Raw genomic sequence first — 27717 nt, forward strand, 5'->3', positions numbered from 1 at the left:
TTAAATTTTTACTTTTGAGGAAATGTTCAAAAAACTTTATCATCAGGCAAATTCTGTTTTTTTTAAGATGAAAATTTCTATTTTGCGTCACTAAAAAACAATCGACAGTCAAAAATGAAACTTATTTAATGATGATGGTAACTTTATTATTCATTATATCGAAATTCATCAGTTACGAATAATCTTTGTTTCGTTTTTTAACTCTTCTTATGATAATGTCATCATTGATAGAAAATATTGGAAAACTATTGATCATTAGTTATCAATGGTTTTGGCCAAATACAAAACAATATTTTAAACATATTGATTCAATTATGATGGGAATTCTACAGAAAAATCGAACTCATCATTATCAATATTTTTTCAACATTTTTTCGATGTCATGGATAAGATATTTATTGATCTATATTCTACCATTATCAGATCAATATCGTATTGTTTTATTTGATTCCAGTAAATATTTACAGCTAACTAATGGAGGAAATTTAATCTTTTCATTACTATTATTAGCAATGATTTATATGTATAAATATTTTTTCTCAGAAAATTATTGTCAATTGAATTCGAATGTTGTTGATTTGATTCTTGAAAAACGAAATGATTTTATTTTTAAAAACAAATCACCAACAATAGAATGGTCAAATTATCTACGAAAAAGAATTCGTAAACATATTGTTCGTCGAAATCTGGAAATCTGTATGACAGGTAAGGCTAAGGTGGTTATATCGTTCAATAAAATAATTGAATTATCGTTTTATATAATTTTCGATGAACATACCAGGATCGTTTTTGTTCTATACACCACTTTATATCGTAGAACAAGTTATGATAAATTGGTCAGAATTTTTCGATTCTGATTATCCACATTTTTTTGGCTATTTGAAAATTATTTCAGCTCTAACAACTTTAACATTAACTATAATGGATGGTTTTTTTGCATTCCATATGGTTGAATTATTATTTACATTTATACTTTGTTTCTATTGGCTTATATCAATCGAATATGATCGAATTAATCAAAAAATTCATAAAAAACAACCATCAAATCGATTGTTGGCATTGTTTATACGTGAAAATACACACTTATTCATATTTGTAAATCGTATATTTCGTTCATATTCAACAATATTTCTTGTTTATCTTGCTAGTTTTTTGCCAGCCAATCTTTATCTTGTATCATGTTTGATGAGAATTCTCGATAAAGAACTGGAAGCAGATATCAAACAATTATTATTTACATTAACCTGGATAGCATCGCATTGTGTAGGAATGTTCGGTATACATTATGTTTGTACCCAATATTCAAATTGTATCCATTCGAATGGTATCAAACGATTGATTCATTTCAATACTGTCAAATCATTTGTAAAAACAAAATCAATAAATTTACATTGGAAACTATCATTTGAAATTGAAAAATTTCATACAAAAAATCATTATGGTTTTTCATATGGAAAATTCGGTATGATTAGCATGGCCGGTTTGGTTCGGGTAAGTATCAATCAATCAATCTTTGAGCATTTTAATTTTTTTTTCAATTCCATGAAACAACAACCAACAATCAAAATCGATCAGTTTTCACTCATTTATTGTAAATTACTTATGATGGTTTATAAACAAAAAAATAAACACTAAAATATTCAAAAATTTCATTGTAAAATTCGGCAATTGTTATTGTTGGTTTATTCGGAATTAATTATAATTAATTCAATTTCATTTTTTTCATTTGGGAAGAAAACTTTTCTATTCTTCCATGCATATTCTGTTATTCAAATTCGATAGAAATTTTAATTTTGCGTCACCAAAAAACAGAATCGACGACTAAAAATAAAGATTATTTAATGATAATTTGGTAATAAAAATTTCATACATTCAATTTTCATCGAAAATAGCAATTCTTTACCAGTGAAAAAAAATTGATTATCAAACCATGATTTAATCCTAATTTTTAAACTTCTTTTTCCTTTCTTATTAATGAAAACTTTTTTCTCTGATATGCATAATAATTGAAATAAAAACAACAAATCCTATTCATTTTATTATCATTTTAATTTTATTATTTTAAAATTCATCAGCTAAGAATATCATTTGGTGTTTGTATATTTTTCCGCAACAATGTCATCATTGATAGAGAATATTGGTAAACTATTGATTATCATTTATCAATGGTTTTGGCCAAATACAAAACAATATTTTAAACATATTGATTCGATTATGATGGCCATTCAACAGAAAAATTATCGAATTATTCATTATCATCAATATTTTCTCAAAATTTTAACGACGGCATGGATAAGATTTTTGTTGATCTATATTCTACCATCGTCCAATCAATATCGTATTATTTTTTTCGATTCATGTCAATATTTTCAAATTACTAATGAAGGAAATCTTGTTTTATCATTCTTATATCTTTCATTGATTTATATGTATAAATATTTTTTCGCCGAAAATATTTGTCAATTGAATTCGAATGTAGTTGATTTGATTCTTCAAAAACGAAATGATTTTATTTTTGAAAATAAATCACCAACAATAGAATGGTCGAATTATCTACGAAAAAGAATTCGTAAACATATTGTTCGTCGTAATCTGGAAATTTGTATGACAGGTAAGTGGGGGTTTAAAACAACAAAATTTAATTGAATAATTGAATTCTCTCTCATTCTTTTTATATGTTTTTGATGAACATACCAGGATCGTTTTTGTTCTATACACCACTTTATATTGTAGAACAAGTGATGATAAATTGGTCAGAATTTTTTGATTCTGATTATCCACATTTTTTTGGCTATATTAAAATTGTTACAGCTTTAACTACTTCAGTTTTAGCCATATTTGATTGTTTTTTTGCATTCCATATGGTTGAATTATTATTTACATTTATACTTTGTTTCTATTGGCTTATATCAATCGAATATAAACGAATCAATCAAAAAATTCAGAAAAAACAACCATCAAATCGATTGTTAGCATTGTTTATACGCGAAAATACCAAATTATTCATCTTTGTAAATCGTATATTTCGTTTATATTCAGTCATTTTTCTTGCCTATCTTGTTGGTTTTTTACCAACCAATCTTTATCTAGTATCATGTTTAATGAAAATTCACGATAATGAACTAAAAGCAGATATGAAACAATTAGTATTTATATTAACCTGGATAGCATCACATGTTGTGGGAATGTTCGGTGTACATTATGTTTGTACCCAATATTCAAATTGTATCCATTCGAATGGTATCAAACGATTGATTCATTTCAATACTGTCAAATCATTTGTAAAAACAAAATCAATAAATTTACATTGGAAACTATCATTTGAAATCCAAAAATTTCACACAAAAAATCATTATGGTTTTTCTTATGGAAAACTTGGCATGATTAGTATGGCCGGTTTGGTTCGGGTAAGCAATCAATGAATCAATCTTTGAACATTTTAAATTTTATCTCTATCTTTTCATTTTCTTCAAATTCCATGATAAAACAACCAACAAAAATTGGTCAGTTTTCACTCATTTATTGCAAATTACTTATGATGGTCTACAAACAAAAAAATACACACTAAAATATTATTACAAAATTAGACATTTTTTGTTTTTGTTGTTAGTTGTTTCTTTTTTATTTGTTAATAATAATAATAAAATTCATCTTCATTTTTTTTCATTCATATATAAATTGTTAAATGAAAAAAAAATCCAATTAAAAATTCTAAATTTTACGTTCATTTTTACTATTAATGAATTTAAAAAAAAACTTTTTTTAATTGCATATTCTACATTTTCAAACGAAAAATTCAATAGTAATTTCGATTTTGCGCCACTGACATTCCGTGAAAAATGACAATGAAAAAAAACTTTTTCAATGATAGTGATGATAATCAAATGATACTTGACAAAAATTTGTATTTTTTGGTTTTGGTTTTTTTTTGGTGTCAAGCCATGGTTAGAAATATTTTTCAACTGTCAAAGAAAAACCGTACCATTCGATTTTCATTTAGAAGAAAGGCAAAAATCGATTACTGCACCATAATAATTTAGCAACCCCTAATTCAAAAAGTTGATCGAGATTTTTCACCAACAACAAAAGAATTTGTTAATGAAAAACATTCTTGATTTCCTAATAACAATAATGAAAAAAATAAAAACCAACAAAACTTTTTTATTTAATTATCATTTTAGTTTTATTGTTTTATGTTTCATCTACTCAAAATCTTTACTCTGTTGGTTTCGTTTTGTATTTCTTGCCATAATGTTATCATTAATAGAAAGCATTGAAAAACTATTGACAATAAGTTATCAATGGTTTTGGCCAAATACAAAACAATATTTTGAAGATATTGATTTAATTGTGACAGGAATTCTGCAGAAAAATAACAGAATTATTTGTTATCATCAATATTTTCTCATGTTTTTATCAGCATCAATGATCAGATTTATTCTCATCTATATTCTACCCTTATCAGATCAATATCGTATTGTTTTATTTGATTCCAGTAAATATTTACAGCTAACTAATGGAGGAAATTTAATCTTTTCATTACTATTATTAGCAATGATTTATATGTATAAATATTTTTTCTCAGAAAATTATTGTCAATTGAATTCGAATGTTGTTGATTTGATTCTTGAAAAACGAAATGATTTTATTTTTAAAAACAAATCACCAACAATAGAATGGTCGAATTATTTACGAAAAAGAATTCGTACACATATTGTTCGCCGTAATTTAGAAATCTGCATGACAGGTAAGGCTAATGTGGTTATATCGTTCAATTAAATATAATTCTTGTCATTCTTGTCAGGATCGTTTATATTCTATACACCACTTTATGTTGTACAACAAGTGAAGATAAATTGGTCAGAATTTTTTGACTCTGATTATCCTCAATTGTTTGGTTATTTGAAAGTTATATCAGCTTTATTAACATTAACATTAAACATATTTGACTGTTTTTTTGTATTCATTATGGTTGAATTATTATTTACATTTATACTTTGTTTCTATTGGCTTATATCGATCGAATATAAACGAATTAATCGAAAAATCCAGAATGAACAACCATTAAATTCGTTGACAAATCGATCGTTGACATTGTTTATACGTGAAAATACCGAATTATTCATATTTGTAAATCGTATATTTCGTTTATATTCAGTAATTTTTCTCGTTTATCTTGCTTGTTTTTTACCGGCCAATCTTTATCTTGTATCATGTTTGATAAAAATTTATGATAATGAACTGGAAGCAGATATCAAACAATTAGTATTTACATTAACCTGGATAGCATCACATGCTGTTGGAATGTTCGGTGTGCATTATGTTTGTACCCAATATTCAAATTGCATCCATTCGAATGGTATCAAACGATTGATTCATTTGAATACTGTCAAATCATTTGTAAAAACCAAATCAATAAATTTACATTGGAAATTATCATTTGAAATTGAAAAATTTCATACAAAAAATCGTTATGGTTTTTCTTATGGAAAATTTGGCTTGATTAGTATGGCCGGTTTGGTTCGGGTAAGCAATCAATAAATCAATCTTTGAACATTTTAAATTTTATCTCTATCTTTTTCTTTTCTTCAATTCCATGATAAAACAACCAACAAAAATCGATCAGTTTTCACTTATTTATTGTAAACTAGCATTGCAAGCCATTGGCCATTGGCTTCGTCTACTAAGTAGACGAAGTCTAGCTTAGTCATAAGGCCAATTCCAATGCAAGCCAGCCATTTGTTTATGTAAAAATCAAAAGACCCTTATAAATAAAAAATGCAAGCCATCCATTTTTCGAGCATGCGCATTGAAATTGAAAAAAGTGTTTCGTCTCAGCCAGTCAGTGTTTTACTTTTTTATGTTATTGTGGATTACTTATGATGGTCTACAAACAAAAATATTTACACTAATAGAATCAAAAAACATTATAATTTTGTATTTTCATTTTTTTCAAAAAGAAAAAATTCGCTAGAAATTTTAATTTTACGTCACAACATCTAATGATAATTACATTATTTTTTTCTCCATTTTTATTTATATAAAGTGATAAGAACAGAATTTAAAACAAAAAACTAATAAAAACGTCACATTTAATTTTGATTAAATGTGAAAATAAAACCATTCTTTCAACAGTTAATGCTAAAATATCATTAAAAATTTTTTTTTCATTGTAAAATTAGCTCACTATTTTTTTCGGTTGTTAATATCTAATTCAGGTAATAATGATGATGATAATAATTAATTCATCATTCACCAAATTCATTTGAATAAGGATTGCGAAAATTTTTTTTGGCTTATTTCTCGGTTTCAAATTCGTCAGAATTTTCATTTCATTTTTTTGCTTCACATTCATCGCACACACACAATTCAACAGAATTAAACATTAAACAAAAAAATTTGAAAATTTAAGAATTTCCAAAAAAGAAAAACCTTACCTTATCAGTTTTTTTCTATTCAAAAAGAAAACCAAAAAAATCGATTACTGTGCAATAATTTGGGCAAATTCGATTGTTTTTTGTTTTGAAAATCATTTTTTTTTTTGTTTGCACTATAATGATGAAACGAATAACAAATCAACCATTTTTTATTATCGTTTCAGTATTGTAAAATATATTGACCAAGAATAATCATTGTTTTGTTGTTGTTTTTACTTGAATCTGTTCATATCATTATAATAATGTTATCATTAATAGAAAATATTGAAAAACTATTGACAATAGGTTATCAATGGTTTTGGCCAAATACAAAAAAATATTTTGAAGATATTGATTTAATTGTGACAGGAATTCTACAGAAAAATAACAGAATTATTTGTTGTCATCAATATTTTCTCATGTTTTTATCAGCATCAATGATTAGATATTTTCTAATCTATATTCTACCATCGTCAAATCAATATCGTATTGTTATATTTGATTCCAGTAAATATTTACAGATTACTAATGGATGGAATCTTGTTTTATCATTCTTATTTCTTTCATTGATTTATATGTATAAACATTTTTTCGCTGAAAATTATTGTCAATTGAATTCGAATGTAGTTGATTTGATTCTTGGAAAACGAAATGATTTTATTTTTGAAAACAAATCACCAACAATAGAATGGTCGAATTATCTACGAAAAAGAATTCGTAAACATATTGTTCGTCGTAATCTGGAAATCTGTATGACAGGTAAGTGGTGGTTTAAAACAACAAAATTTAGTTGAATAATTGAATTCTCTCTCATTCTTTTTATATGATTTTTGATGAACAAATCAGGATCGTTTCTTTTTCTTATACCACTTTATATTGTGAAACAAGTGATGATAAATTGGTCAGAATTTTTTGATTCTGATTATCCACATTTTTTTGGCTATATTAAACTTGTTACAGCTATAACTACTTCTGTTACAGAAATATTTGATTCTATTTTTGCATTCCATATGGTTGAATTATTATTTACCTTTATACTTTGTTTCTATTGGCTTATATCGAGCGAATATGATCGAATTAATCAAAAAATTCAGAAAAAACAACCATCAAATCGATTGTTGGCATTGTTTATACGTGAAAATACCAAATTATTCATATTTGGGAATCGTATATTTCGTTTATATTCAACAATTTTCCTTGCTTATCTTGTTGGTTTTATACCGATCGATCTTTATCTAGTATCATGTTTGATGAAAATTTATGATAATGAACTAAAAGCAGATATGAAACAATTAGTATTTATATTAACCTGGATTGCATCACATGTTGTAGGAATGTTCGGTGTACATTATGTTTGTACCCAATTTTCAAATTGTATCCATTCGAATGGTATTCAACGATTGATTCATTTCAATACTGTCAAATCATTTGTAAAAACAAAATCAATAAATTTACATTGGAAACTATCATTTGAAATTGAAAAATTTCATACAAAAAATCATTATGGTTTTTCATATGGAAAATTTGGCACGATTAGCATGGCCGGTTTTGTTCGGGTAAGTATCAATCAATCAATCTTTGAGCATTTTAATTTTCTCTTTTTCTTTTTTTTTCTTTCAATTCCATGATACAAAAACAATCAAAAAATCGATCAGTTTTCACTCATTTATTGCAAATTACTTATGATGATTTATAAACAAAAAAATAAACACTAAAAAATATGTTTAACATTCACACATTCACAATCACATATTGTATTAAAGATTTTATTCACTAAACAAAAAAATCACTTTATCAATTTCAAAAAATCAAAATCAAAATAAACAAAACAAAAAAAAATAAGAAGGAAAATTTCGAATGCAAAAAAAATTCGAATACAAAAAAAATAATCGATTAATAATAATCGATTGTTTATTGACAATCGGCGATTGTCACTGCCATCTTTTGTCCACAAAAATAATGAAAACCAATACAAAACATATAAGCGTATAACTGAACAAAAACAACATAACAGTTCTTTTTAATTCACATGGGTGCTTCTAAGCTTGATGCTTTCAATGGGAGTTGCTGCTCCCACTTGTGTTTTTGCTGTTACTTTCTTGTTGTATATCGAATTTATTGAAAATGCCACTACCATTACCAATTTCACATATATGTTTGTGTGTGTTATTTACTTCTTTTTTTTTTTTAATTTTTCGGTAAACATCCTTTATATTGAAATGGATTATTAATTAATTAATAACTTAAACGTTTTTTTGTTAATATTCGTGTTTGATTGTAATCGATATTGTTGTTGTTGTTGTTGTTTTTTGGCTGTAGAAAATAAATCGAACTTGATCGATAAATGTAAGTTGCTGTTGTTTTTAGTTTGTTTATTCATTCATGAAAAAAACATGTTTTTCTTTGTTTGAAATAGCAAATTTTTTCTGGTAAAATTGTGGAAGAAAAAAAAATGTCAACCATAATGGATTATGTTAATCAACGATCATCATCAACAGCAGCCGCAACAAATGCTACCAATAATAATAGCACTCATAATGAATCAATGGTGGTAAATTGTCGTAAATGTCGTCGATATGATCGTGAATTAAATAAAGTTAAAGATATAGCCATTTCATTACAACATTCGGTACAAATATTAGAAAATATTAAACGTATATCACGTGATGAGATAAAATGTTTACAAAATTTATTAACATTACGATCATCATCAGCGGAAAAATCATCAAAATCATCATCGAATTCAAACAATAACCATGATAATAATGATAACGATAATAATAATAATAATAATTCAACAAGAACATCCAAACAAATTGAACAATTACAAAAATTAATTCAATCATATGATAATGATTTGAATGATTGGAATCAACGTTATGATTCATTACGTTTATATCAATGTACAACCGGTAATGATGAACATATAAAATCATTATTACCGGAAAAATTACAAACACTTATACAAAGTGGTAATTTTATTGATGGACCTAATGGTATTGGTCATAATCATCATCATTTACAGATTGGTGCCGATGTTGATGGCCAAGGAATTATTGTATCATCAGCCGATAATTGTAATGATAATGATGATGATGATGATGATGATGATAATAATTTAGATAATGATGATGGTGATAATATTCAACATGATATTAAACCACATTTGATTTATTTTCAAAATCCAATGTCAGGTCAAACATCAGCAACAGCCATACGTATTGATACAAATCGTTGTTTGCCTGGTACAGGTACACCGGCATTTTCATTTAATCAACCACCATTACCTCCACCCGCATCATATCATAGTTCGATCCACCAGCAACAACAACAACATCAACATCATCATCAACAGCAACAACAACATCATCATCAACAACAACAACAACATCACCATCATCAAAATCAAAATCATCATAGCAGTCATCATAGTAGTAGTCATCATTCAAATAATCATCATCATCAACAATCATCATTATCATCAAAACGTATTGTTTATTATCATTGCGATCATCCTGGTTGTTCATATCAAACGGAAAAACCACGACGTTTAAATATACATAAACGTTTACATTCAGGTGTATTAATTTATCAATGTGATTTTACCGGTTGTGGCTATATATCCGATTTGAAAGGTAATCTAAAAAAACATAAATTAACACATACTGGTAATACACCACAACAACAATCATCATCATCAACATCATCCTCTGCAGCATCATCATCAGCTGCATCAACAGTAACATCAGCCATAGCATCATCATCATCATCACAAGCATTACGTGCAGCATTCGATGGTACAACATTCGGTGGTCTAGTTGATTGGACACATTCTATTAAATAAATAAAAAATCAATTCATTCTTTTTTTTTAAATTGTTCATATCAAAAATTTTCTTCGTCTAAAAATCTAATTTAATCTATCTTCTTTTGATGATGTGATGAGCAGGGAAAATTTCTTTTTTCTTTCGTTTTTTTTTTGTTTGTTTTTGTTTTTTGTTTTGTTTATCATTCATTCGAAATATTAAAAAAATTTCATATAAAAATGAACATTGTTTTTTTTGGATGAGTTTTCTTTATTCAAACAAGGTTTTTTATGGATAAGGATTGAGAAAAATTTTGTTGTTGTTCATCATTTTGATATAAATGGTTGTGGGTGAATAGGGGGTGTAGAAAGATAAAATTCAATCAATCAATTTTGATTCGGATTTTATGTTGATACACGACGATCAGCTGAATTTTGCCTGGTTTCTTCCAATAATCGATCAATATCCGGTATAATACGATCGGGTAAAAATTTTTGATCATAACGTTTAACTGGATAACCAGTTATTGGATGAATGAGAAATTTTTCAAAATTCCAACGTATATCACGTGCATTTTTTGGTTTATATAATAATTTTTCTTCATTAACATTAAAACGTGTACGTGTTGATGGACAACAACGTTTAAGAAATTTATATATTATATGTTGATTCAAACCATTTACATCGATACGTTCGGTTAATGGAAATTTCGGTACGAAACCATTACCAGGTCGAACATATTTGATTGCATTATAGATTTCGGTAGCATCTCCGGTTGGTTCTTGCTGTTGTTTTTTTGATCATTGAAGGTGGTGAAAAGGGTTAAAAAATTTTTGAAAATTTCATCAAAAAATGACTTACATTCAAAAAATTATTGGATGGAAAACCAATAATAATCAATTGATCACCATATTTTTCTTTTAATTGATTATAGATTGGATATTCAATTGTTGATTCACAAAATGTAGCAACATTAACTAACAATAATGGTTTACCACGAAATTCACGAAAACGTAATAAACCATTTGATTCATTTAAATATGGAATTGAAAATTTCCATAATGAATCACCATCATTTGGTACTGAACATTGAACAAATGGTCGATCTTGATCTAAATCAACTAAAAAATGTGTATGTGAATCATCCAAATCTTCATTATGATCAAGACTATTGTTTACATTCGTACGAAATACATATGATGATGCATTAAATCTTGGTGAATTTAATGTTTTCGAAATGGATGATTTTAATTCATCTAAATCACGATTAATTGAATCCAAAAGAGCGGATGAATTTACACGTTGACAATGATAATGATGATGACCAAACATCAATAAAATCAAACAAAATTGAATCGTTGATTTCATCGTTGCGTTTTTTTGATATTTTGCAGGTGGAAAAAAAAAGAAAATCTTGAATTTGCCGAAAAATTTAAATTTTATGTTCGGGTTTAAATAGTGTTCTGTGTGCGGCTGTGACAGACAGATACACTGAGAAAAAAGTCCATTTTGGATGCCGTAATAACGCCAACATTGAGGTATGCACGCCATCAAAAAAAGCATGTAAATGTGTTAGCGATTGGCGTGCAAACCTCAAAAAAATTGGCGTGTGCAAACCACACTTTTTTCTCAGTGTAAAAGATTCGAACGTTAACAACAAAAAAAAGAGAAAGTTTTTTAACGATACTAACCTCGAATGCAAACAAAAAACACAAAACGATGATTATGATATTGATTATATCATATCATAAAAAAAAGTAACGAAGAAGACGTCAGCAACAAGAAGAAATTCGTTTTTTTGATTATGATAATGATAATTTCGTTATTTTGTTGTTCGATTCGTATCGAAACAAGTTTGCCCAAATATAAACGTTCTTCTCGTTTTTCTTTTTCCCCTCAACAACAACAACAATTTTTCCATGATTTTGAAATTGATAATTCGCTGTTGTTTTGATTGTTGTTTATCATATTTTTTTTCTTGGGAGGGAAAATTCTTTTGTTTTGTTCCTGATTATATTGTTTAAACAAAACCAAAAGAATAATAATTGTTTTTTTTTGATAACCAACGATAAATAAATGATGATGGACAAACAATGTTGGTCATCATCATTAAAATGGTTGATGGACATTGTTGTTGTTGTTTTTGGTTACCAAAATCAAGGACAACCAGTTTTTTTTTGTTTTCAAAATCCTGATTTGTTGAAATAATAAAAATTGCATAAACATAAAAATTTAGTTATCACATTTTCGTAGGAAAATAGGAAAAATTACCAGGATTATCATCCATCATCATTGCCGATTGTTTTCTTTTAAATTAATGAGGATGATGTGATAATTACAATAATCATCATCATCGTATAAGCGTATTTTGGCCGATGGATGGATCTTCTTTAGAATTTTCAATTGAAAATCAAATTGATGATGATAATTTTGCTTTGATTGATTAATCGATTGATTGATTGATTTTTTCCATTTCGTTTTCAATATCGGTCATGATTGATAATTGAATTTTCAAATCAAATCGACAAACAAAACAAAAATTACAATTTGGTGATTACGACATTTGTGTGTGTGTGTGTGTGTGGATATCGAATTCGAACATTTGGATTTGGTAAACATTCGAATTTGCGAAAAAATCTGTGTCATCTAAACAATCGAAAGAAAAAAAATTTATAGCTTTTTTTCTAATGGAATGAAATGATTTGTTTACGAACAACGAAAATAAAATCAAAAAAATCTTTATCATTAAAGATGCTGTATAAATTTCCATTTGATGATGATAATAATTGATGTTGATTGTCGTTCGTTGTGGTGGTTACCATATTCACAAATATCCTAAATGGATAATGTTGTTGTTGTTGTTGAAAGTTCAATAATGTCATCAAAAATTGTTTGTTTGTAAAGATTACGATTACGATGATGGTGGTGAAAATAAATGAAAAAATCAAACGATCAAAAACAATGTCATCATCATCATTATGGAAAACGAAGAAAAAAAAAGATTAAAATACGTTATATTTGAATGAAACAAAACAAAAAATGATTGATTGGGAAATGGATGATTCGAATTCGAACCAAGTTTCAAAAAAAAAAAAAAACAAAGAATGGTCATGGCCATCCACATTTTTAATGATTTTTTTTTGAAATTAGACCAGAGTTTAAAAAAAATAATACATTTTGTTTGTTTATTTCAGATAATCCAAAAAAAAGCAGGAAAATTTCCCTAACCTTCCCCCCCTGAAAAAAAAAGATTTTTTAGATAAGTATTTTGAATGTAAATTCATTTTTGTTTTTTTAATTTTTTTTCATCAATTTTTTTCGATCTTCAAGAATAAATTCAGCACCACGTTCACCTAGCATAATAGCAACCGAACCCATACTACCAGTTGTTATTTCCGGTATAACCGAATTATCAATAATACGTAATGAACGTATACCAATAACACGAAAACGTTCATCAACAACAGCACCACCATTATGATGATCATTTTTTGTACCCATACGACATGTACCAACATAATCACCAATTGGCATTGTCATCTGACGGGCTATACATCGTAAATATTGATCCAATGCATTTGATTTTTTATTTGAAACTGTTTGCTGTTGTTGTTGTTGCGATTGATTATTATTATTATTATTGAATCGACGATTTGGTAATGGTGGTTTTGTTGTTGAAAAATGATATGATTGATATCGCTTTGTTGTTGTCCTTGTCGTTGTTGTTGTTGAGGATGGTGATTCGGTTGAAGAATAAGAAGAAATTTTCGGCGGTGAATCAAAATAACCAGTCAAAACAATTGGTTCAACATTAACAGGTAATTGTGGTGATAATAAAGTTTTTGTTGTTGATTCTGTTATAGTTTGTTGTTGTTGTGATGGTTTAGGTCTTGTCGATTGTTGTCTATGACTATTCCATACGGTTATTCCGATATCTGGATTTTGATTCGAAGAAGATGATGATGAAAAACCATCAATCAAACTACTACTGCCATCAATACCACCATATAATGTTTTATTCATTAATGGATGATTTTTAAATTGTTCCGGTTCTAAAATCCAATATTGATCATAATAATATGATGATGATGATGAATTTGTTGAACGTCGCCATAATCGATGATGATAATGACGATGACGATTATTCAAATCATTCGAAGATGATGATGATCGAAAATTTTCCAATCGTCTTCGTATCAATGATGTTGGTGATTTACGAAATAATTTATTCATAAATGATGATACAAAATAGAATGGTAAATTTTGGCCATTTGCGTTTTGTGATTGATGCAAAATTTTTGCCGTTGTTGTTTCCGATTGCGATTGCGGTTGTTGTTGATGATTCGAATGAGCATTAGTATTGAAAATATTATTCGGTTGTTCTTCGATCAATTCGATAGTATCGTTCAATAAAGAATCGATTGTTTCATCACCATTGTTATTATTGTCATTATTATTATTATCAGTCAATATTGTTTCAGCAAATTCGGATTGAAATTTTTGATATTCATATTCACAACCAGGTATAACTGATTGATACCATTTTGTACGTAAACGACGAAATGATTTTGTACGTATTAAACGTAATGTTTCATGCATTGCATCGGTTAATTGTCTTAAATCATCCGGATGTTCTAAATATCTTGGATCAATTAATGGTGAATCAAATATATTTGATGATTTCAGCCGAATCGTTCCACGACTTTTTGGTTTCAATACAATTGGTAATATAGTGAATTGTAATTTACCTTGTGTTGTTTTTAATTTTTCACCATAATATTGTTGCCATGCAGAACGTTTTAAATTTAATTGTTGTTCACTTAATTCGGGTGATATTTCACGATTTGTTAAGCCATTTATCCATGTTAATAACATTGAATCAGGTGATGATGATTGTTGATGATAATGATTATGGTCATTATTATTAAATGATTTTGTCCGGCTACGAAATATTGTTGCTGCATATGATGATCGTGCTAATGGTCCTTTACCATAATAAAAATATTGTTTTAAATGTTGTTTAGTAATACCTGGTTCCGGTATACTATCAACAATAAAATACATTCCTAATGAACCAACATGATCATGAAGATTTTCACCAACACCAGGTAAATCAATTTTCAACGGTATTTGATGACGATTCAATTCCGTACGTGGTCCAATACCGGATAACATTAATAATTTTGGTGATTGTAATGTACCGGCACTAATGATAACTTCTTGCCGAGCAAATACACTATATTGTTGCCAATCACGTTGAAAACGTACACCAATTGCACGATCATTTTCAAATAAAATTTTTGTTACCATTGAATTAGCTAGGACATGAAGATTTATTCTTTGTTTTAGAATTGGTTCTAAAAATGCTGTCGATATTGATTGTCGTCGTCCTTGTTTGATTGTTGATTGTAGCAAGGATGAACCGTTTGAAATACCTTGATTTAGATCAATAATACGATAACCAGATTCGCGTGATGCATGAAGAAATGTTTGAAGAATTCGATCCACCGATGAATGATCATCGATTGATTGATCATTTGTCGAAGTTGATGATTTCGATGATGATGATGATAATGATTGCAAATAAACAGGACCATTTTGACCATATATACCTGATTTTAATCGATTCAAATCTTGTTGATTTTCATTACGTATCATATATGGTAATACATCTTTCCATGTCCAGGATTTTAGTCCTGTTTTTGATTTAACAAAAGCCAAAACAAACATTCATCATCAAAATCAAGGAATCAACAAAAAAAAACTTACCAAATTTTGTTTGCCAAATATCATAATCATTTGGATTACCACGTAGATAATACATACGATTAATAGATGATGTACCACCTAATAAACGACCTGATGCCAGATGACATTTTCGTTGATTCATTGCACCACATGAATAATTTTGTTCGGTTGTTAAAAATTTCCAATCCATTACTGTACCGATTAATGTTTCACTTAGGCCAGGAGTGTTTGATGTTACTGTTTCACTACCACCAGCTTCAATCAACAATACAGTTATATCTGGATCTTCACTTAAACGTGTTGCCAATACAATACCACTTGTACCACCACCAACAATTATATAATCATAATATGCATTCCAATTATTTCTTGCACTTAATTGATCATAAAAACTTTGTTTATTATAAATTATATTCGATATGGTCAGAAAACTAAATAATAAACTTGTTAGATTGGCAAAACCAAGTTTAGACATTGTTTTTTTTATCGGTTCAGTTTGTTTGTCAAACAAACAAATTCAAAACATTCGTTGACTATTCGAATGACGACAAATGAATGAATGAATGAATCAAACACCTTTTTATTTTTGGTGTTTATCTTCTTCAACCACCGAAAATAACAAATCTTATCCGACAATATTATTATTAGAATTATCATAATAATAATGTTATTAAATTTTTTTTGTTTGTTTGAAGAGTATTTGTTTGTTTGTTTGTTTGAATTTAACTTCCGGGTTTTCCTTCTTTATCATCCAAGTCAAGATGATGATGACCTTGGTGAAAACCTGTCATCATCATCATCATTGAACCATTCCATTGACATTGTGGTGGTTGGTTAGACACCTTGTATTATTATCCTTCTTTTCTAATTTGACTTTTGCCTATTTTTAGATGTTGTTAATATTTGTTTTTTATTGGAAAAATTCATTGAACCGTTAAGAAGATTACCACCAAAGAAAAAAAAGATCAAGATTTATGGCCAGGATTTTTTTTTCTTCCGAAGTTACGATTGGCGAATGTTTATGAATTAATTTTGCATGGGAATTTCAGTCAAATATTTTTTTTTAATTTTCTTAATTTTTTTGTAATGAATTTTTTTTCAAATTGTAGTTTGAATTCCCAACGATAGATGACAGCGCTCTGTCTATAAATTTTTTATAATTTTTTTTTGTTACAAACATTCCACGATTATCTTTATTTTTTGTTTTTGTTTGATAATTATTATGGCTAATTCTTTCAACAAGAATTTTTCAATTAGATTTTTGAATGATTCAAAAAATTATCCAATTTTAAATAGTTGTTCCGAGAAAAAAAAATTAATAATTTAAATAATTTCGATCGATAAAAATTTTTTTGTCTGACGAAAAAAAAATCATTGAAGTCCTGTAATAAATACCACCCACTAATAGTGGTATTGATTAATGATACGTAAATCTTTTAATCTAAATATAATTTAATGCTACTACTACAATTTTTTTTAATCATTTTCAGATATGTCCTCTATGGATGGAAATATGTACTTAAGTATGTGAATGTGCTGAAATGATAATCAATTTTTAACGCATGCGTAATGTTGAAAATCTAAAAACGCACGCCATGACGATTGCATGCTCGAAGCCAAACACACAGAAAAATGGCAGTAGTGCTTTTTTCATTTGGTAGTGCACACTAATGAAAAAAACACTGCCAGCTGGTAGTTTACACTGCTTGTTCGTAGCTTTATTTTAACTGGTAGCACACTACTATCAAAAAATCATAGCAATTGGTAGTAAACTATACGAATTGGTAGTGTCGTACCATTTGAATATATTGAAATACCATGTCATTTGGCAGTATAGTCTACTAATTGATATTACACTATCATCAAAATGCCATAACAATTGGCAGTATAGTATACGAACTGATAGTGTATTACAAACACTATCAATTCGAATAGCATTCTCGTACACTACTGATTATAATTTAAGAATTAGATTGTTTTTGTATTTGATAAAAAAATTAAGAATTATCAATTGAATTTTAATAATAATAATTATCATTTGTATATAAGGATTAAGACACATTATAGCTTTCAAGATTAAAAAATATTAATTATAAAAATTGTCATTATGCATCTTTTGATTATTCTGATGAATATCCTGATGAAGATCGAAAATGAAAAGATAATACAATTAAAATTGACAGCATAATTCAGTAACTGAAAATGGTAATCGTAGTTTTTTATCCATTCCCTTTCATTGATTGTTGGGATTGAATCATTGATATCTAACGATTCATTAATTTGATTTTTTACTCTGTCTTGGAATTCAAAATATTTTTCATTATGTTGTCTATCGATTCAAGAGGATTGAACATCTCTGACATCGATCAATTCATAAAGTTGAAAAGATCAGGAATTTTAATATAAAAATAATCAAATTTTTCATTTTTACCATTGTAAATCAATGGAAATTATAATGCTTTCTTTTTCAAAAATTCTTAAGGCCAACAAATGATCGATTGCGCATAGGCAAATGGCTAGTTAATTTCAATATAAAATTTTCCCCCAACAAGTGGTATCCCCTATTTTCTATACTTTTCCTTCATTCGATCAATACAGTCTATCACATCAGTAAACCACTGCTTGAATTTTTTTGGCATGGTTTTTATCAGTCCAATTTCGAACGTTCGAATTTCATCATCGTCCATGCCTTTTCATCATGACTTGCAAATTACAATTTTAATCGATGTAAAACATTTTTTAAATTTAATCATTGATTTTTGTTTGGTCCAAAATCTTGAGACAAACTATTTTTTTAATTTAAGATTATCTTTGTCCATGCTTTTATCTTTTTCAGATCAAAAATTGGCCACCAAATTGATGGAAAAACGTTTGAACGATGATGCAATCATCATTCATTTTATCATGGAAAATTGGCGATTGATTTAGCTTAAGATTGATTGACCCAAAACTAAGGTAAGAACTTTAATTTGACTTTATTGATGATAATCAATGTTTCTATTCCTCTTTGAATGCAATTGATATTAAGATTGATCGGTTTAAATCGTTACTGATATATACGCATTATGAAAACTTAGAATAATTACAACTAATTTTTCGGTAATTCTCCATCATTTGTTTAGACTTGGCTTAATTATTTTTTATGTATATTCTAGGATGTGATCATTTGCCCGTTGAACAAGACAAAATTCAAAAAGAAAATTGGTTTGATTTCGATATCAATACTTGCATTGGATTCCATCCATGAAACCGAACCAGAATGCTGGTGAGTTTTATTTTCATTTATTAAACACGATTTCTAATTCCCAATTCAAATCCAAATAGCGCTATTTATTTTGATGGTATTTTATGATGAATTGAAAATTTTGGTTTATGAAGATAAGTTAGAATTTATTGGTTTGGCTATCAGTTTGTAATTCAGTTTTGCTGATTTTTCATATTTTTGGTAATTGGTATTCTCTATCATTCAATTAAACTTAGCTAAATTATTTTTTATTTCAGAAGTATCGATATTACAATTTGGTTCTGTTGATCGACAAAGTTCAGAATAAATTTTCCCCAATTATCCTGAAAATGACAAGAGATTTTTTGTTTTATCGTGGGAAATTGTCGATTGATTTTGCTTTAGATTGATTGACCCTAAACTATGGTAAGAATTTTGATTTGACTTTGTTGATGATAATCAATGTTTCAATATCTATTCCTCTTTGAATGCAATCGATATTAAGATTGATCGGTCTCAATCTTTATTTCAAATTGTGATGGTCCAGTAAAAGTTTAAGGAAACTGATATCTACGCCTTATGAAATCTTAGAATTATTACAACTAATTTTTGGTAATTCATTTTTTTACTTGGCTAAATTATTTTTTATTTCAGAAGAATGAGTATTCAAGGTAATTTGGTCGTTAGTTTGTTTTTGATAAATTCAATCTGTAACGAAAAAATTAGGTATGTATCTTTTCTTAAACTTGGACTTTAATGAATGATGACAACTAATTCTTGGTTATTTTTTTACAGATAAAAGCTTATATTGAAATTAAATCATTGGTTTTATGGTTCATCCGACTGAAATCTAATTGGTGTTGGTCGATGATATAACTATGAATTCATATTTCCTCACCTTGGTCGCGAAAGTCCAATCACCTTTGACGCATACAAACGAATCGGATTGAAATAAATTCGTTAATTTAGCTTTTGAACCATCAATTTTGTAATTGAACTACCGACCAATCAAAATGAAATGATTATCAATATTTATTTAATCAATTGATTGTAATTAACCATTTTATTTTAATATATTAATGAAAATTCTATAAATAAATATGATAAAAGTATTCTATGGGGGTTAAATTTATTTAATGGGGGATAAACGGGTTGAAAGGGGGGTTAAAAGGGCAAAAAATCTGCGGCACCACAGTAGTGCACTACCTTTTGAATGCCATACTGATTGATAGTGCACTACTTTTCAAATGCTATACTGATTGATAGTGTAACATACCAGCTAGTAGTGGACTACCATTCAAATGCTACACTGATTGGTAGTGTGTATACCAAATAGTAGTGCACTACCAAAGCTCAGTTTCGGGCACCCAATCAAATGATAGTTTACACTACTAAATTTTTTTTCTGTGTGAAAAAAGAATGAGTAAAAAAAGTGAAAACTGCTGCTGCTGCTGTGTGTGTGTTGGCCATTCGTATCTGTTGTGTTCGTTTTTTTTTTCGTTGACTCAATACAAAAACGCGCTGAGCCATTGTCGATGGACGGTTCATTGTCAACCTAAAATCATTTGTTTAATATTGATTTCAATCAAAATTTTCTGATTGGTAAGTTAAAATATTTATAGAATTTGATGAAGATTTTTTTGAAATAAAAATTCCGATAAATCAATCTGATTTATCAAGATTTTTTATCGATTAAATTATCTAATGTAATTGTGTGTATGTATGGTGCCCGATACATTGAATATGTGTGTGTGTGTGGCGGCCGAAAAATACGAAAAAATAAATATTAAACATCCATCCATAAACAAAGTCGCGTCCTTAATGTCCAACAACAACAAAAAAAGTATCCTATATTCTTTGAATTTGTCATGTTTCAAACGAAACATTTTCGAAATTCAAAATAATCCTTGGATGTTTTTCGCGCGCCATTCGCAATTGATCAATTTTGCTAATCTTGAATATTTCATTTTCATTTTCAGTTGAATTCATTCCTTTTCTCTACGGAAACATAAAAATCTAAATGGATACTAATATTACTAAAGAAGAGAATAATAATACAGAAGAATTGGTTACAGATGTAAAAGGTAATTATTGATGTTATCATTTTTTTTCTTCAATATAATTTCATCAAATTCGAATGTTTAGATCAAAATTTTATGGCCGAAATGGTTGAAGTTCGTGTTAAAATGTACATGTGTCGTATATGTGGTATACGTTATGATAATATGGAATCAATGAAACAACATTATAATGAAGAGTATGATATTTTTACTTTGTTTTGGTTTCAGTTTTGTTTAATTGATTTGTTTTTCCCCTCCAAAAAGCCATCAAACATCAAGTGTTGAAGATGATCCAATGAATGAAAAAATTACATCGATTAAAGAAGAAATAATGGAAGATGATGAAGAAACAATTGATGATAGTGAAACAACACATACAAATTATGTTATTATTGGTGAAGATGGTCAACCAATCGATTTACCAATGGATAGTATACAAGTTTTACAAATTGGTGATGGTAGTGAAAATGGTGGACAAATAGTATTTCGTGTTATTGATCAAGATGATGAACATGTTAATGATGGTAATGGTAATGATGAAGGTGGTGATAATTTGGAAGAACAACAAGTTAATGAAATGGCTATTATTAGCGAAGAAACGGCTATTGTTCCAGTCGAAATGGCTTCAATTGGTGAAGTTATTGATCGCCGCCGTACAAGACAAAATGATGATGATAATAATCATCAATTAGATGATCATGATGATCAATCATCAACAACAATACCAATAACACCATCTAAACGTGGTCGTAAACGTAAAAATCAATTAGAATCACCATCAAATACCTCATCGACAACAACATTAGCAACAACAAGATCTAAACGTATGGTTGTACCAAACATTAAATCAGAATTTGTTTATGAAGGTTTATCACAATCAATTGAAACACCAATACAAACATCAAAACAATCTAGACAATCAGATCAATCATATACATTTATACGTGAAGGTGGTGTTATAACTGCATTTCAAGTTTCAAATGAATTAGAAACATCAACAATAACAAAAACTAATGATGATGATGATAATGATAATGGTACAGAAGAAGCGACAACGACAAATGATGATAATGGTGGTGGTGGTGGTGTTTCTTGTTCTACAAGAAAACCACATCGTCGTAATATTATCGATAATGATGATGATGATGAAGATTATCCAGCTGATTATACACCAACATCTAAAGTTAAAAAAGGTCGTCAAGTTGAACCAAAAGAAGAGGATAGTCATTTAAGAAGATTTCCATGTCCATTTCAAGGTTGTAAATATATTGCAAAATATCGTTCGAATTTATGGGATCATAAAAAAACACATACCGGAGAAAAACCATATGCTTGTAATTGGCCATCATGTTCAATGCGTTTTTCACAAACACATCAATTAAAATTACATTTACGTTCGCATACAGGTGAACGTCCATATGTTTGCGATTGGCCTGGTTGTAATTCTGCATTCAGGTAAAATTATTATCAATTTTTCGTTGAATTAATTAATTAATTAATTTTTTTCGCACAAAAATATTAGCCAAAAACCGGGATTAAAATCACACATGTTAACACATACGGGTGAAAAACCCTTCAAATGTGATTTTCCTGGTTGTGGTTGGACATTCCGTTTGAAAGGTGCGTTAACCGATCATAAACGAGCAATACATGAAAATGCTAAAAAACATGTTTGTGAATGGCCTGGTTGTAATAAACGTTTTCTTCAACAATGTCATCTAAAAAAACATATTATGGGACATGCCGATATTAAACCATTCGCTTGTGATTGGCCTAGTTGTAATTATAAAGCTGTTACAATGGCATATGTTACAAATCATCGTAAAACACATACTGGAGAAAAGAATTATGAATGTACATATCCTAATTGTAATAAAAGATTTGTTAAATCAAGCCATGTTAATCGTCATCGACAACGTTGTCATCCAGAATTATTCATTATCGATATGGAACAAGGTGAATTTATTGATGATGATGATGATGATGGTGATGATTATGTTGAAGATGAAGATAATAATGATGCAAATGTTGATACTGCTAAACAAATGGCTAATCAAAATGGCGATAATAATACTACGGGTACAGAAGAAGAAGAATCGGCCACAACAACAACTATTTTCATTCAACAACAAGATAATGATGGTAATGATAATGACCCGAAAACAACAACAACAACAAATGAAAATATTCAAATTATTAATGGTGATAATGTTGAAAATTCACATTTTATTCTAACTACAACAGAAGATTCTGATGTTGACCAACAACAACAACAACAACAATTAATAATGGAAATGAAAAAAGAACATTTAGATAATAATGATGAACAGATTCAAATGGAAAAACAAAAACAAACTGAACAACAACAACCAAAAGAATCTTCAGCCAAGGAAACGGTAACAATAAATCCGAAAAATTCGGTTAGTTGATTGATTGATCTTTAACCCTTTTTGCCTATTTTTTTTCCTGTTGATATAAATTTAATAATTCAAAATTGTGATTGATTTTTTTTCTTGTACTTTTTTTCTTGCTTTTTTTCCAAACAAACAAAAAAATAAATTTTCCAATTGAATAAATTCATAAAATTATAGCCGGCAACAAAAACAAAAACATCGACGGCAGCAGCAACAGCAGCTACACCTACCCGAATGACAACCAGAAGTCGAGGTTCGGCTAAAACAACAACATCGTGAAGCGGAAATAGTTTTTTGCTACTGATGATTTGAATGTGAGCCATGAGAGTGAGATTGAGTGAAAACAAAACAACAACAAAAAATTTATTAAAATTCGATCGATATATCGATTGTTATCGTTTATTGTTTATTGGTTTGTATTTTTTTTAAATTCCCCCAACGCTATCAGTTATTTTGATATTTTTTGTTCACCCGGATTTCCCTTTAAATATTGTATTCATTCATTCAGAAGAAGAAGAAAAAACATTCAATTCTTATTCAACAATCAACTCTAACATTAACTACTAAACAGACATCACTTGATTAAAAGCATCCTCTAATTACATCATTAAGCAAATATTATGTAAACGATCATCACCATCAGAATATATTTTACCTCATTCATTTCAATCATTCATCATTTTTTTGTTCAATTTTTTTTCTCTTTGATTGTTTTTGCATCATCATTCAAATCAAAAATATTAACTAAAACAAATGAATATTTCATTTTTGAATAAAAATTTTATTTTCAAACAAACAAAAAAAAATTCACATGGTTTTGCTAAAACCATGTTTTCAAGACATATGTGTGTGTCTTTATAAATCCGTCCTCATCCAGGGGAGTGCTAACCTTCTCTCCTTTTCACAACACACAACCGAATATCGGTTGTTCAATTTGTTATTTATAGTAAACCATTTGGATAGGAAGTTTTCATTACAGTTTTTTAAAAGCAAACCATTTTTTCGAAATTGATGATACAGACCATAAATGGCTTAAAAAACATTTTCTATATACAAAATCCAATCCAATTATGGATAAATTATTCCACTGTTTTCAAATTTTTATTCTTCAATCAACTGGCGATGATAGATAAAAATCTTTGATGAATCATATTGATCAATCATTGGATAGTTAGACTTGAAAATCGATTGTTTCTGGTCATCATCATCATGATCATTCGTTTATTGTCATGTTTTTTGGTGATAATTCTTTCAATTATTAGTCATCAATCATTGGCTTTTAATTATAAATATTTTTATGATCTACATAATCCAGTCTACCAGAATGGTCAAGGTCAATATTATTCATTTTGTTCATTTAATTGGAATCAAACTTGTGGTTATCGTTCACAACCAAATACAATACCATTTCAAATAATCGATGAATTTGAACAATTATCATCATTAGGTATGATGATATTGGATATATCGAAAATTGATCGTCATAGTGATAATGATCATGATCAACCAATCGGTGCAAGAATATCTGGACGTTATTATCCGGCATATAATTTTACAAAAGGTTGTTTAATGATAAAATCATTAACATATGGACCGGCTATTTCACATTGGTTCTTAAGACAACGTGATCGTAATGATCGTACAATTTATCATTATACAAATAAATGGCAATCAAAAATGGCTTTAACAAATATTGATGAATATTGGCAATTTTTATCATTACCAATTGATCTTAGTAATGGTGCTGTACAATTTTTCATAGATGTTCGTATTAATCAACAAATACCGCCAACATCAATCGGTTTAATGGCTATTGATTTTATTGCATTTCTTTATGAAGATTGTTGTTTTATGCAATCACAATTATTATCATAATTTGGATGTTTGTTGATAATTTGGTTTTTTCATTCGAATAAAATTCGATTCGATATATCGATTGTTTTTTCTTATTCGCGAAATGAGCATGCGCTTCTTTTTAGAATTTTTTTTTGTTCAAATCAAGTTATCAAATCGTTCAAAGTTCATTGTTTTTTGTTCTTATTAATATTTTTTCATCGAGCAACCATCCTGATTCGAAGATTCGATTAAAAGAACATTTGTATTTTTTCCCTGCTTGTTGTTTTAGTGTTTTCGAGAATTGACAAAATGAAATCACAAATAAAAATTGGAATTATTGGCGGTACCGGTTTGGATCAAGATTCATCCATCTTAACCGATAAAAAGATGATAAAAGTACCGGAAACTCCTTATGGACAACCATCAGATTCGGAATTAATATCGGGAAAAATTGATGATATTGATGTTTATATACTTGGTCGTCATGGTCGTCAACATGATATTAGCCCAACAAATGTTAATTATCGTGCAAATCTTTGCACATTAAAACAGTTAGGATGTACTCATATTTTAACAACATCAGCTTGTGGTTCATTGAAACAATCAATCGCTCCGGGTCATCTTGGAATTATGGATCAATATATTGATCGTACAAATGTTCGTGGTGGTCGATCATTTTATAAAGTAGCACATATTCCACAACCACGTCCATATGATCCAAAATTACAGGAAATTTTTTATCAAAGTGCTTGCGAAGCTGGTTATAAATGTCATCCATCATTAACAGCGGTTTGTATTGAAGGACCAAGATTTTCAACATTAGCCGAATCACGTTTATATCAATCGTGGGGTGCTGATTTAGTTGGTATGACAATGGTACCTGAAGTACAATTAGCCAATGAATTAGGTTTGATTTATGCAACAATTGCATTGGTAACTGATTATGATTGTTGGCATCCAGAAGAATTTGCCGTATCGGTTGATGTTGTCAACAAAACACTAGCAGAAGTTTCAAAAAAAGCAAAAGATGTTTTAGTTCGTTCGATTAAAAAAATCAAACAAATTGATTGGACAAAAACTATTGAACATAAAGCAATGATTGCACGAAATGCAATTATGGCTAAATAATTTGAATTTTTCCAGAAAAGTTTCTTTTCTTTTTTTACTTCGCGAAAATTAAATAAATAAAAAAATTAGAAAATTGCCAAACTTGTTGATTGATTGATTAATTAAAACACAAACGGTATCAATGCTTTGATGGTTTTTGGAAAACGATCACCAAAACGTTTTCGATACCATCGATTTGATATTTGTGCAGCAATTGTTTGATTAACAATAACAAACATTAACATTGTTGACCATAAATTACTATGATTTGAAAGTAACCATAAACAAACATAGATAATAATTTCGGCTAAATAATGTGGACAAGAAATATAATCAAATAGGCCACCTTGTGGAATGAAATAATCATTTTTAGTGTTTGGTTTGTTATTTCGAAGATTGGCCAAAATCTGATGCGATTGATATTGAACAATTGAACTGGCAATAAAAATGATTACAATCATCATTGATGATGATAAATCTGTGGAATTATGACGATTAAAATCACCATTATTGTAGGTAGCCAAACCAATTGTCAAATAGAATAATATCCCGACAAAATAATGAACAAAATTTATAGTATTATCGGAAAATTTCGAAACATAAAATGTTTCATATAATCTTCGAAGACTTTGCAACCATTGTAAACCAATAAGGAATTTCAATTCAAATTTTGTCAGATAAATCAATCGAATTAGTAATATGGAATTCAAACAAAATGATAGGATATAAAAATGACGAAACCAATATTTCGGTATTTCTAACATTCGAACGATTGTATCGATTATCGATAGTAAACGTTGATAATATGATTTCGTTGGTGACCATCGTTCTTCATTCGATTGTTTTGATTTTAATGATTTAAATTTTCCATAAAAAATTAATGATCGTATAAATTCGGGAATTTTTTCCAAATCACAAAGTGTTATCGTACCGGTGATAATAATTCCAATCGATAATAGATTCCAGAATAATATTAATCCGGTAATCATGGTGATCGTCATCATCGTGGTCAGGATCGATGAAAAATGATGAAATCAACAAAATCAAATGAAAAACAATAAATGATGCCATCTAGTAGTCAAAAAATTGTTCACATTAATAAGAAAAA

The 27717-nt window shown here is 28.4% G+C and overlaps 10 protein-coding genes, 2 long non-coding RNA genes and 1 other non-coding gene across 19 annotated transcripts; 9 read left to right on the forward strand and 4 right to left on the reverse strand.

Annotated features, from left to right (window-relative positions):
• Positions 1-215: 215 nt before the first annotated feature.
• LOC113793821 (uncharacterized) lies at positions 216-2439 on the forward strand. Its single transcript, XM_075823358.1, has 4 exons — positions 216-453; positions 634-705; positions 782-1491; positions 1576-2439. Exons 1-4 carry the CDS (start codon positions 216-218, stop codon positions 1633-1635), a joined length of 1080 nt encoding a protein of 359 aa, XP_075679473.1. The 3' UTR covers positions 1636-2439.
• On the forward strand, positions 2116-3590 carry LOC113793822 (uncharacterized). The gene is made up of 3 exons (XM_027343894.2): positions 2116-2611; positions 2698-3407; positions 3509-3590. Exons 1-3 carry the CDS (start codon positions 2116-2118, stop codon positions 3566-3568), a joined length of 1266 nt encoding a protein of 421 aa, XP_027199695.2. The 3' UTR covers positions 3569-3590.
• A 967-nt stretch (positions 3591-4557) lies between these two features.
• Positions 4558-5792, forward strand: LOC113793823 (uncharacterized). Its single transcript, XM_027343895.2, has 3 exons — positions 4558-4747; positions 4805-5526; positions 5627-5792. Exons 1-3 carry the CDS (start codon positions 4564-4566, stop codon positions 5705-5707), a joined length of 987 nt encoding a protein of 328 aa, XP_027199696.2. The 5' UTR covers positions 4558-4563; the 3' UTR covers positions 5708-5792.
• Positions 5793-6538: 746 nt separating this feature from the next.
• LOC113793824 (uncharacterized) lies at positions 6539-8722 on the forward strand. The gene is made up of 3 exons (XM_075823386.1): positions 6539-7175; positions 7263-7972; positions 8072-8722. The coding sequence occupies exons 1-3, from the start codon at positions 6680-6682 to the stop codon at positions 8129-8131; spliced, it is 1266 nt and encodes a 421-aa protein (XP_075679501.1). The 5' UTR covers positions 6539-6679; the 3' UTR covers positions 8132-8722.
• Positions 8624-10618, forward strand: LOC113793833 (uncharacterized). The gene is made up of 2 exons (XM_075823385.1): positions 8624-8762; positions 8833-10618. Exon 2 carries the CDS (start codon positions 8869-8871, stop codon positions 10258-10260), a length of 1392 nt encoding a protein of 463 aa, XP_075679500.1. The 5' UTR covers positions 8624-8762; positions 8833-8868; the 3' UTR covers positions 10261-10618.
• Positions 10468-12130, reverse strand: LOC113793834 (glutathione peroxidase-like). Of its 2 annotated transcripts, XM_027343907.2 has the most exons (3): positions 11913-12130; positions 11083-11694; positions 10468-11006 (listed from the first exon to the last, which is right to left on the reverse strand). In XM_027343907.2, exons 2-3 carry the CDS (start codon positions 11587-11589, stop codon positions 10626-10628), a joined length of 888 nt encoding a protein of 295 aa, XP_027199708.1. In that variant the 5' UTR covers positions 11590-11694; positions 11913-12130; the 3' UTR covers positions 10468-10625. The 2 variants fall into 2 exon arrangements, with proteins under 2 accessions (XP_027199708.1, XP_027199707.2); XM_027343906.2 differs by lacking the exon at positions 11913-12130 and having other exon boundaries at positions 11083-11835.
• A 1233-nt stretch (positions 12131-13363) lies between these two features.
• LOC113793831 (uncharacterized) lies at positions 13364-16444 on the reverse strand. The gene is made up of 2 exons (XM_027343902.2): positions 15991-16444; positions 13364-15917 (listed from the first exon to the last, which is right to left on the reverse strand). Exons 1-2 carry the CDS (start codon positions 16442-16444, stop codon positions 13516-13518), a joined length of 2856 nt encoding a protein of 951 aa, XP_027199703.2. The 3' UTR covers positions 13364-13515.
• On the forward strand, positions 13652-19790 carry LOC142645887 (uncharacterized). 5 transcript variants are annotated; one of them, XR_012846915.1, is made up of 8 exons: positions 13652-13778; positions 17460-17677; positions 18806-18924; positions 18998-19068; positions 19125-19234; positions 19294-19414; positions 19471-19618; positions 19698-19790. It is a non-coding gene; the product is annotated as an uncharacterized LOC142645887 (long non-coding RNA). The 5 variants fall into 5 exon arrangements; XR_012846914.1 differs by lacking the exon at positions 13652-13778 and adding an exon at positions 13931-14039; XR_012846916.1 differs by lacking the exons at positions 13652-13778; positions 17460-17677 and adding an exon at positions 18156-18174.
• Positions 19791-19799: 9 nt separating this feature from the next.
• Positions 19800-20304, forward strand: LOC142645888 (uncharacterized). The gene is made up of 2 exons (XR_012846917.1): positions 19800-19918; positions 19988-20304. It is a non-coding gene; the product is annotated as an uncharacterized LOC142645888 (long non-coding RNA).
• A 326-nt stretch (positions 20305-20630) lies between these two features.
• On the forward strand, positions 20631-24068 carry LOC113793832 (uncharacterized). Of its 2 annotated transcripts, none has more exons than XM_027343904.2 (6): positions 20631-20794; positions 21172-21276; positions 21338-21449; positions 21517-22707; positions 22775-23648; positions 23844-24068. In XM_027343904.2, the coding sequence occupies exons 2-6, from the start codon at positions 21213-21215 to the stop codon at positions 23943-23945; spliced, it is 2343 nt and encodes a 780-aa protein (XP_027199705.1). In that variant the 5' UTR covers positions 20631-20794; positions 21172-21212; the 3' UTR covers positions 23946-24068. The 2 variants fall into 2 exon arrangements, with proteins under 2 accessions (XP_027199705.1, XP_027199704.1); XM_027343903.2 differs by having other exon boundaries at positions 20634-20794; positions 22775-23672.
• Positions 24069-24464: 396 nt separating this feature from the next.
• LOC113793858 (U6atac minor spliceosomal RNA) lies at positions 24465-24576 on the reverse strand. The gene has a single exon (XR_003474838.1). It is a non-coding gene; the product is annotated as a U6atac minor spliceosomal RNA (small nuclear RNA).
• Positions 24466-27706, reverse strand: LOC113793835 (polyprenal reductase). Its single transcript, XM_075823389.1, has one exon. The coding sequence runs from the start codon at positions 27611-27613 to the stop codon at positions 26732-26734; it is 882 nt and encodes a 293-aa protein (XP_075679504.1). The 5' UTR covers positions 27614-27706; the 3' UTR covers positions 24466-26731.
• Positions 24876-26711, forward strand: LOC113793836 (S-methyl-5'-thioadenosine phosphorylase-like). The gene is made up of 2 exons (XM_027343909.2): positions 24876-25434; positions 25864-26711. The coding sequence occupies exons 1-2, from the start codon at positions 24876-24878 to the stop codon at positions 26628-26630; spliced, it is 1326 nt and encodes a 441-aa protein (XP_027199710.2). The 3' UTR covers positions 26631-26711.
• Positions 27707-27717: the final 11 nt, after the last annotated feature.

This window comes from Dermatophagoides pteronyssinus, unplaced genomic scaffold, assembly GCF_027571235.1.
Source record: "Dermatophagoides pteronyssinus isolate colony J.1.1.1.1 unplaced genomic scaffold, Derpt_VIB-CSIC_2022.12 sq0027, whole genome shotgun sequence".
Lineage (NCBI taxonomy): Eukaryota > Metazoa > Arthropoda > Arachnida > Sarcoptiformes > Pyroglyphidae > Dermatophagoides > Dermatophagoides pteronyssinus.

What these genes read in the sequence shown, in the direction of transcription:
- LOC113793821 (XM_075823358.1), top strand. Translation starts at nt 216, where the DNA reads ATGTCATCATTGATAGAAAATATTGGAAAACTATTGATCATTAGTTAT. An exon ending in TCTGGAAATCTGTATGACAG is followed by an intron (nt 706 to 781) that starts GTAAGGCTAAGG and finishes TGAACATACCAG; the next exon opens with GATCGTTTTTGTTCTATACA. An exon ending in GCATGGCCGGTTTGGTTCGG is followed by an intron (nt 1,492 to 1,575) that starts GTAAGTATCAAT and finishes AAAATCGATCAG; the next exon opens with TTTTCACTCATTTATTGTAA.
- LOC113793822 (XM_027343894.2), top strand. Translation starts at nt 2,116, where the DNA reads ATGTCATCATTGATAGAGAATATTGGTAAACTATTGATTATCATTTAT. An exon ending in TCTGGAAATTTGTATGACAG is followed by an intron (nt 2,612 to 2,697) that starts GTAAGTGGGGGT and finishes TGAACATACCAG; the next exon opens with GATCGTTTTTGTTCTATACA. An exon ending in GTATGGCCGGTTTGGTTCGG is followed by an intron (nt 3,408 to 3,508) that starts GTAAGCAATCAA and finishes AAAATTGGTCAG; the next exon opens with TTTTCACTCATTTATTGCAA.
- LOC113793823 (XM_027343895.2), top strand. Translation starts at nt 4,564, where the DNA reads ATGTATAAATATTTTTTCTCAGAAAATTATTGTCAATTGAATTCGAAT. An exon ending in TTTAGAAATCTGCATGACAG is followed by an intron (nt 4,748 to 4,804) that starts GTAAGGCTAATG and finishes CATTCTTGTCAG; the next exon opens with GATCGTTTATATTCTATACA. An exon ending in GTATGGCCGGTTTGGTTCGG is followed by an intron (nt 5,527 to 5,626) that starts GTAAGCAATCAA and finishes AAAATCGATCAG; the next exon opens with TTTTCACTTATTTATTGTAA.
- LOC113793824 (XM_075823386.1), top strand. Translation starts at nt 6,680, where the DNA reads ATGTTATCATTAATAGAAAATATTGAAAAACTATTGACAATAGGTTAT. An exon ending in TCTGGAAATCTGTATGACAG is followed by an intron (nt 7,176 to 7,262) that starts GTAAGTGGTGGT and finishes TGAACAAATCAG; the next exon opens with GATCGTTTCTTTTTCTTATA. An exon ending in GCATGGCCGGTTTTGTTCGG is followed by an intron (nt 7,973 to 8,071) that starts GTAAGTATCAAT and finishes AAAATCGATCAG; the next exon opens with TTTTCACTCATTTATTGCAA.
- LOC113793833 (XM_075823385.1), top strand. Translation starts at nt 8,869, where the DNA reads ATGTCAACCATAATGGATTATGTTAATCAACGATCATCATCAACAGCA.
- LOC113793834 (XM_027343906.2), bottom strand. Translation starts at nt 11,784, where the DNA reads ATGCTTTTTTTGATGGCGTGCATACCTCAATGTTGGCGTTATTACGGC. An exon ending in CATCCAATAATTTTTTGAAT is followed by an intron (nt 11,007 to 11,082) that starts GTAAGTCATTTT and finishes AAAAAACAACAG; the next exon opens with CAAGAACCAACCGGAGATGC.
- LOC113793831 (XM_027343902.2), bottom strand. Translation starts at nt 16,444, where the DNA reads ATGTCTAAACTTGGTTTTGCCAATCTAACAAGTTTATTATTTAGTTTT. An exon ending in TATTTGGCAAACAAAATTTG is followed by an intron (nt 15,918 to 15,990) that starts GTAAGTTTTTTT and finishes AATCAAAAACAG; the next exon opens with GACTAAAATCCTGGACATGG.
- LOC113793832 (XM_027343903.2), top strand. Translation starts at nt 21,213, where the DNA reads ATGGATACTAATATTACTAAAGAAGAGAATAATAATACAGAAGAATTG. An exon ending in ATTGGTTACAGATGTAAAAG is followed by an intron (nt 21,277 to 21,337) that starts GTAATTATTGAT and finishes TCGAATGTTTAG; the next exon opens with ATCAAAATTTTATGGCCGAA. An exon ending in AAACAACATTATAATGAAGA is followed by an intron (nt 21,450 to 21,516) that starts GTATGATATTTT and finishes CCCTCCAAAAAG; the next exon opens with CCATCAAACATCAAGTGTTG.
- LOC113793836 (XM_027343909.2), top strand. Translation starts at nt 24,876, where the DNA reads ATGATCATTCGTTTATTGTCATGTTTTTTGGTGATAATTCTTTCAATT. An exon ending in ACAATTTTTCATAGATGTTC is followed by an intron (nt 25,435 to 25,863) that starts GTATTAATCAAC and finishes GTTTGGATCAAG; the next exon opens with ATTCATCCATCTTAACCGAT.
- LOC113793835 (XM_075823389.1), bottom strand. Translation starts at nt 27,613, where the DNA reads ATGATGACGATCACCATGATTACCGGATTAATATTATTCTGGAATCTA.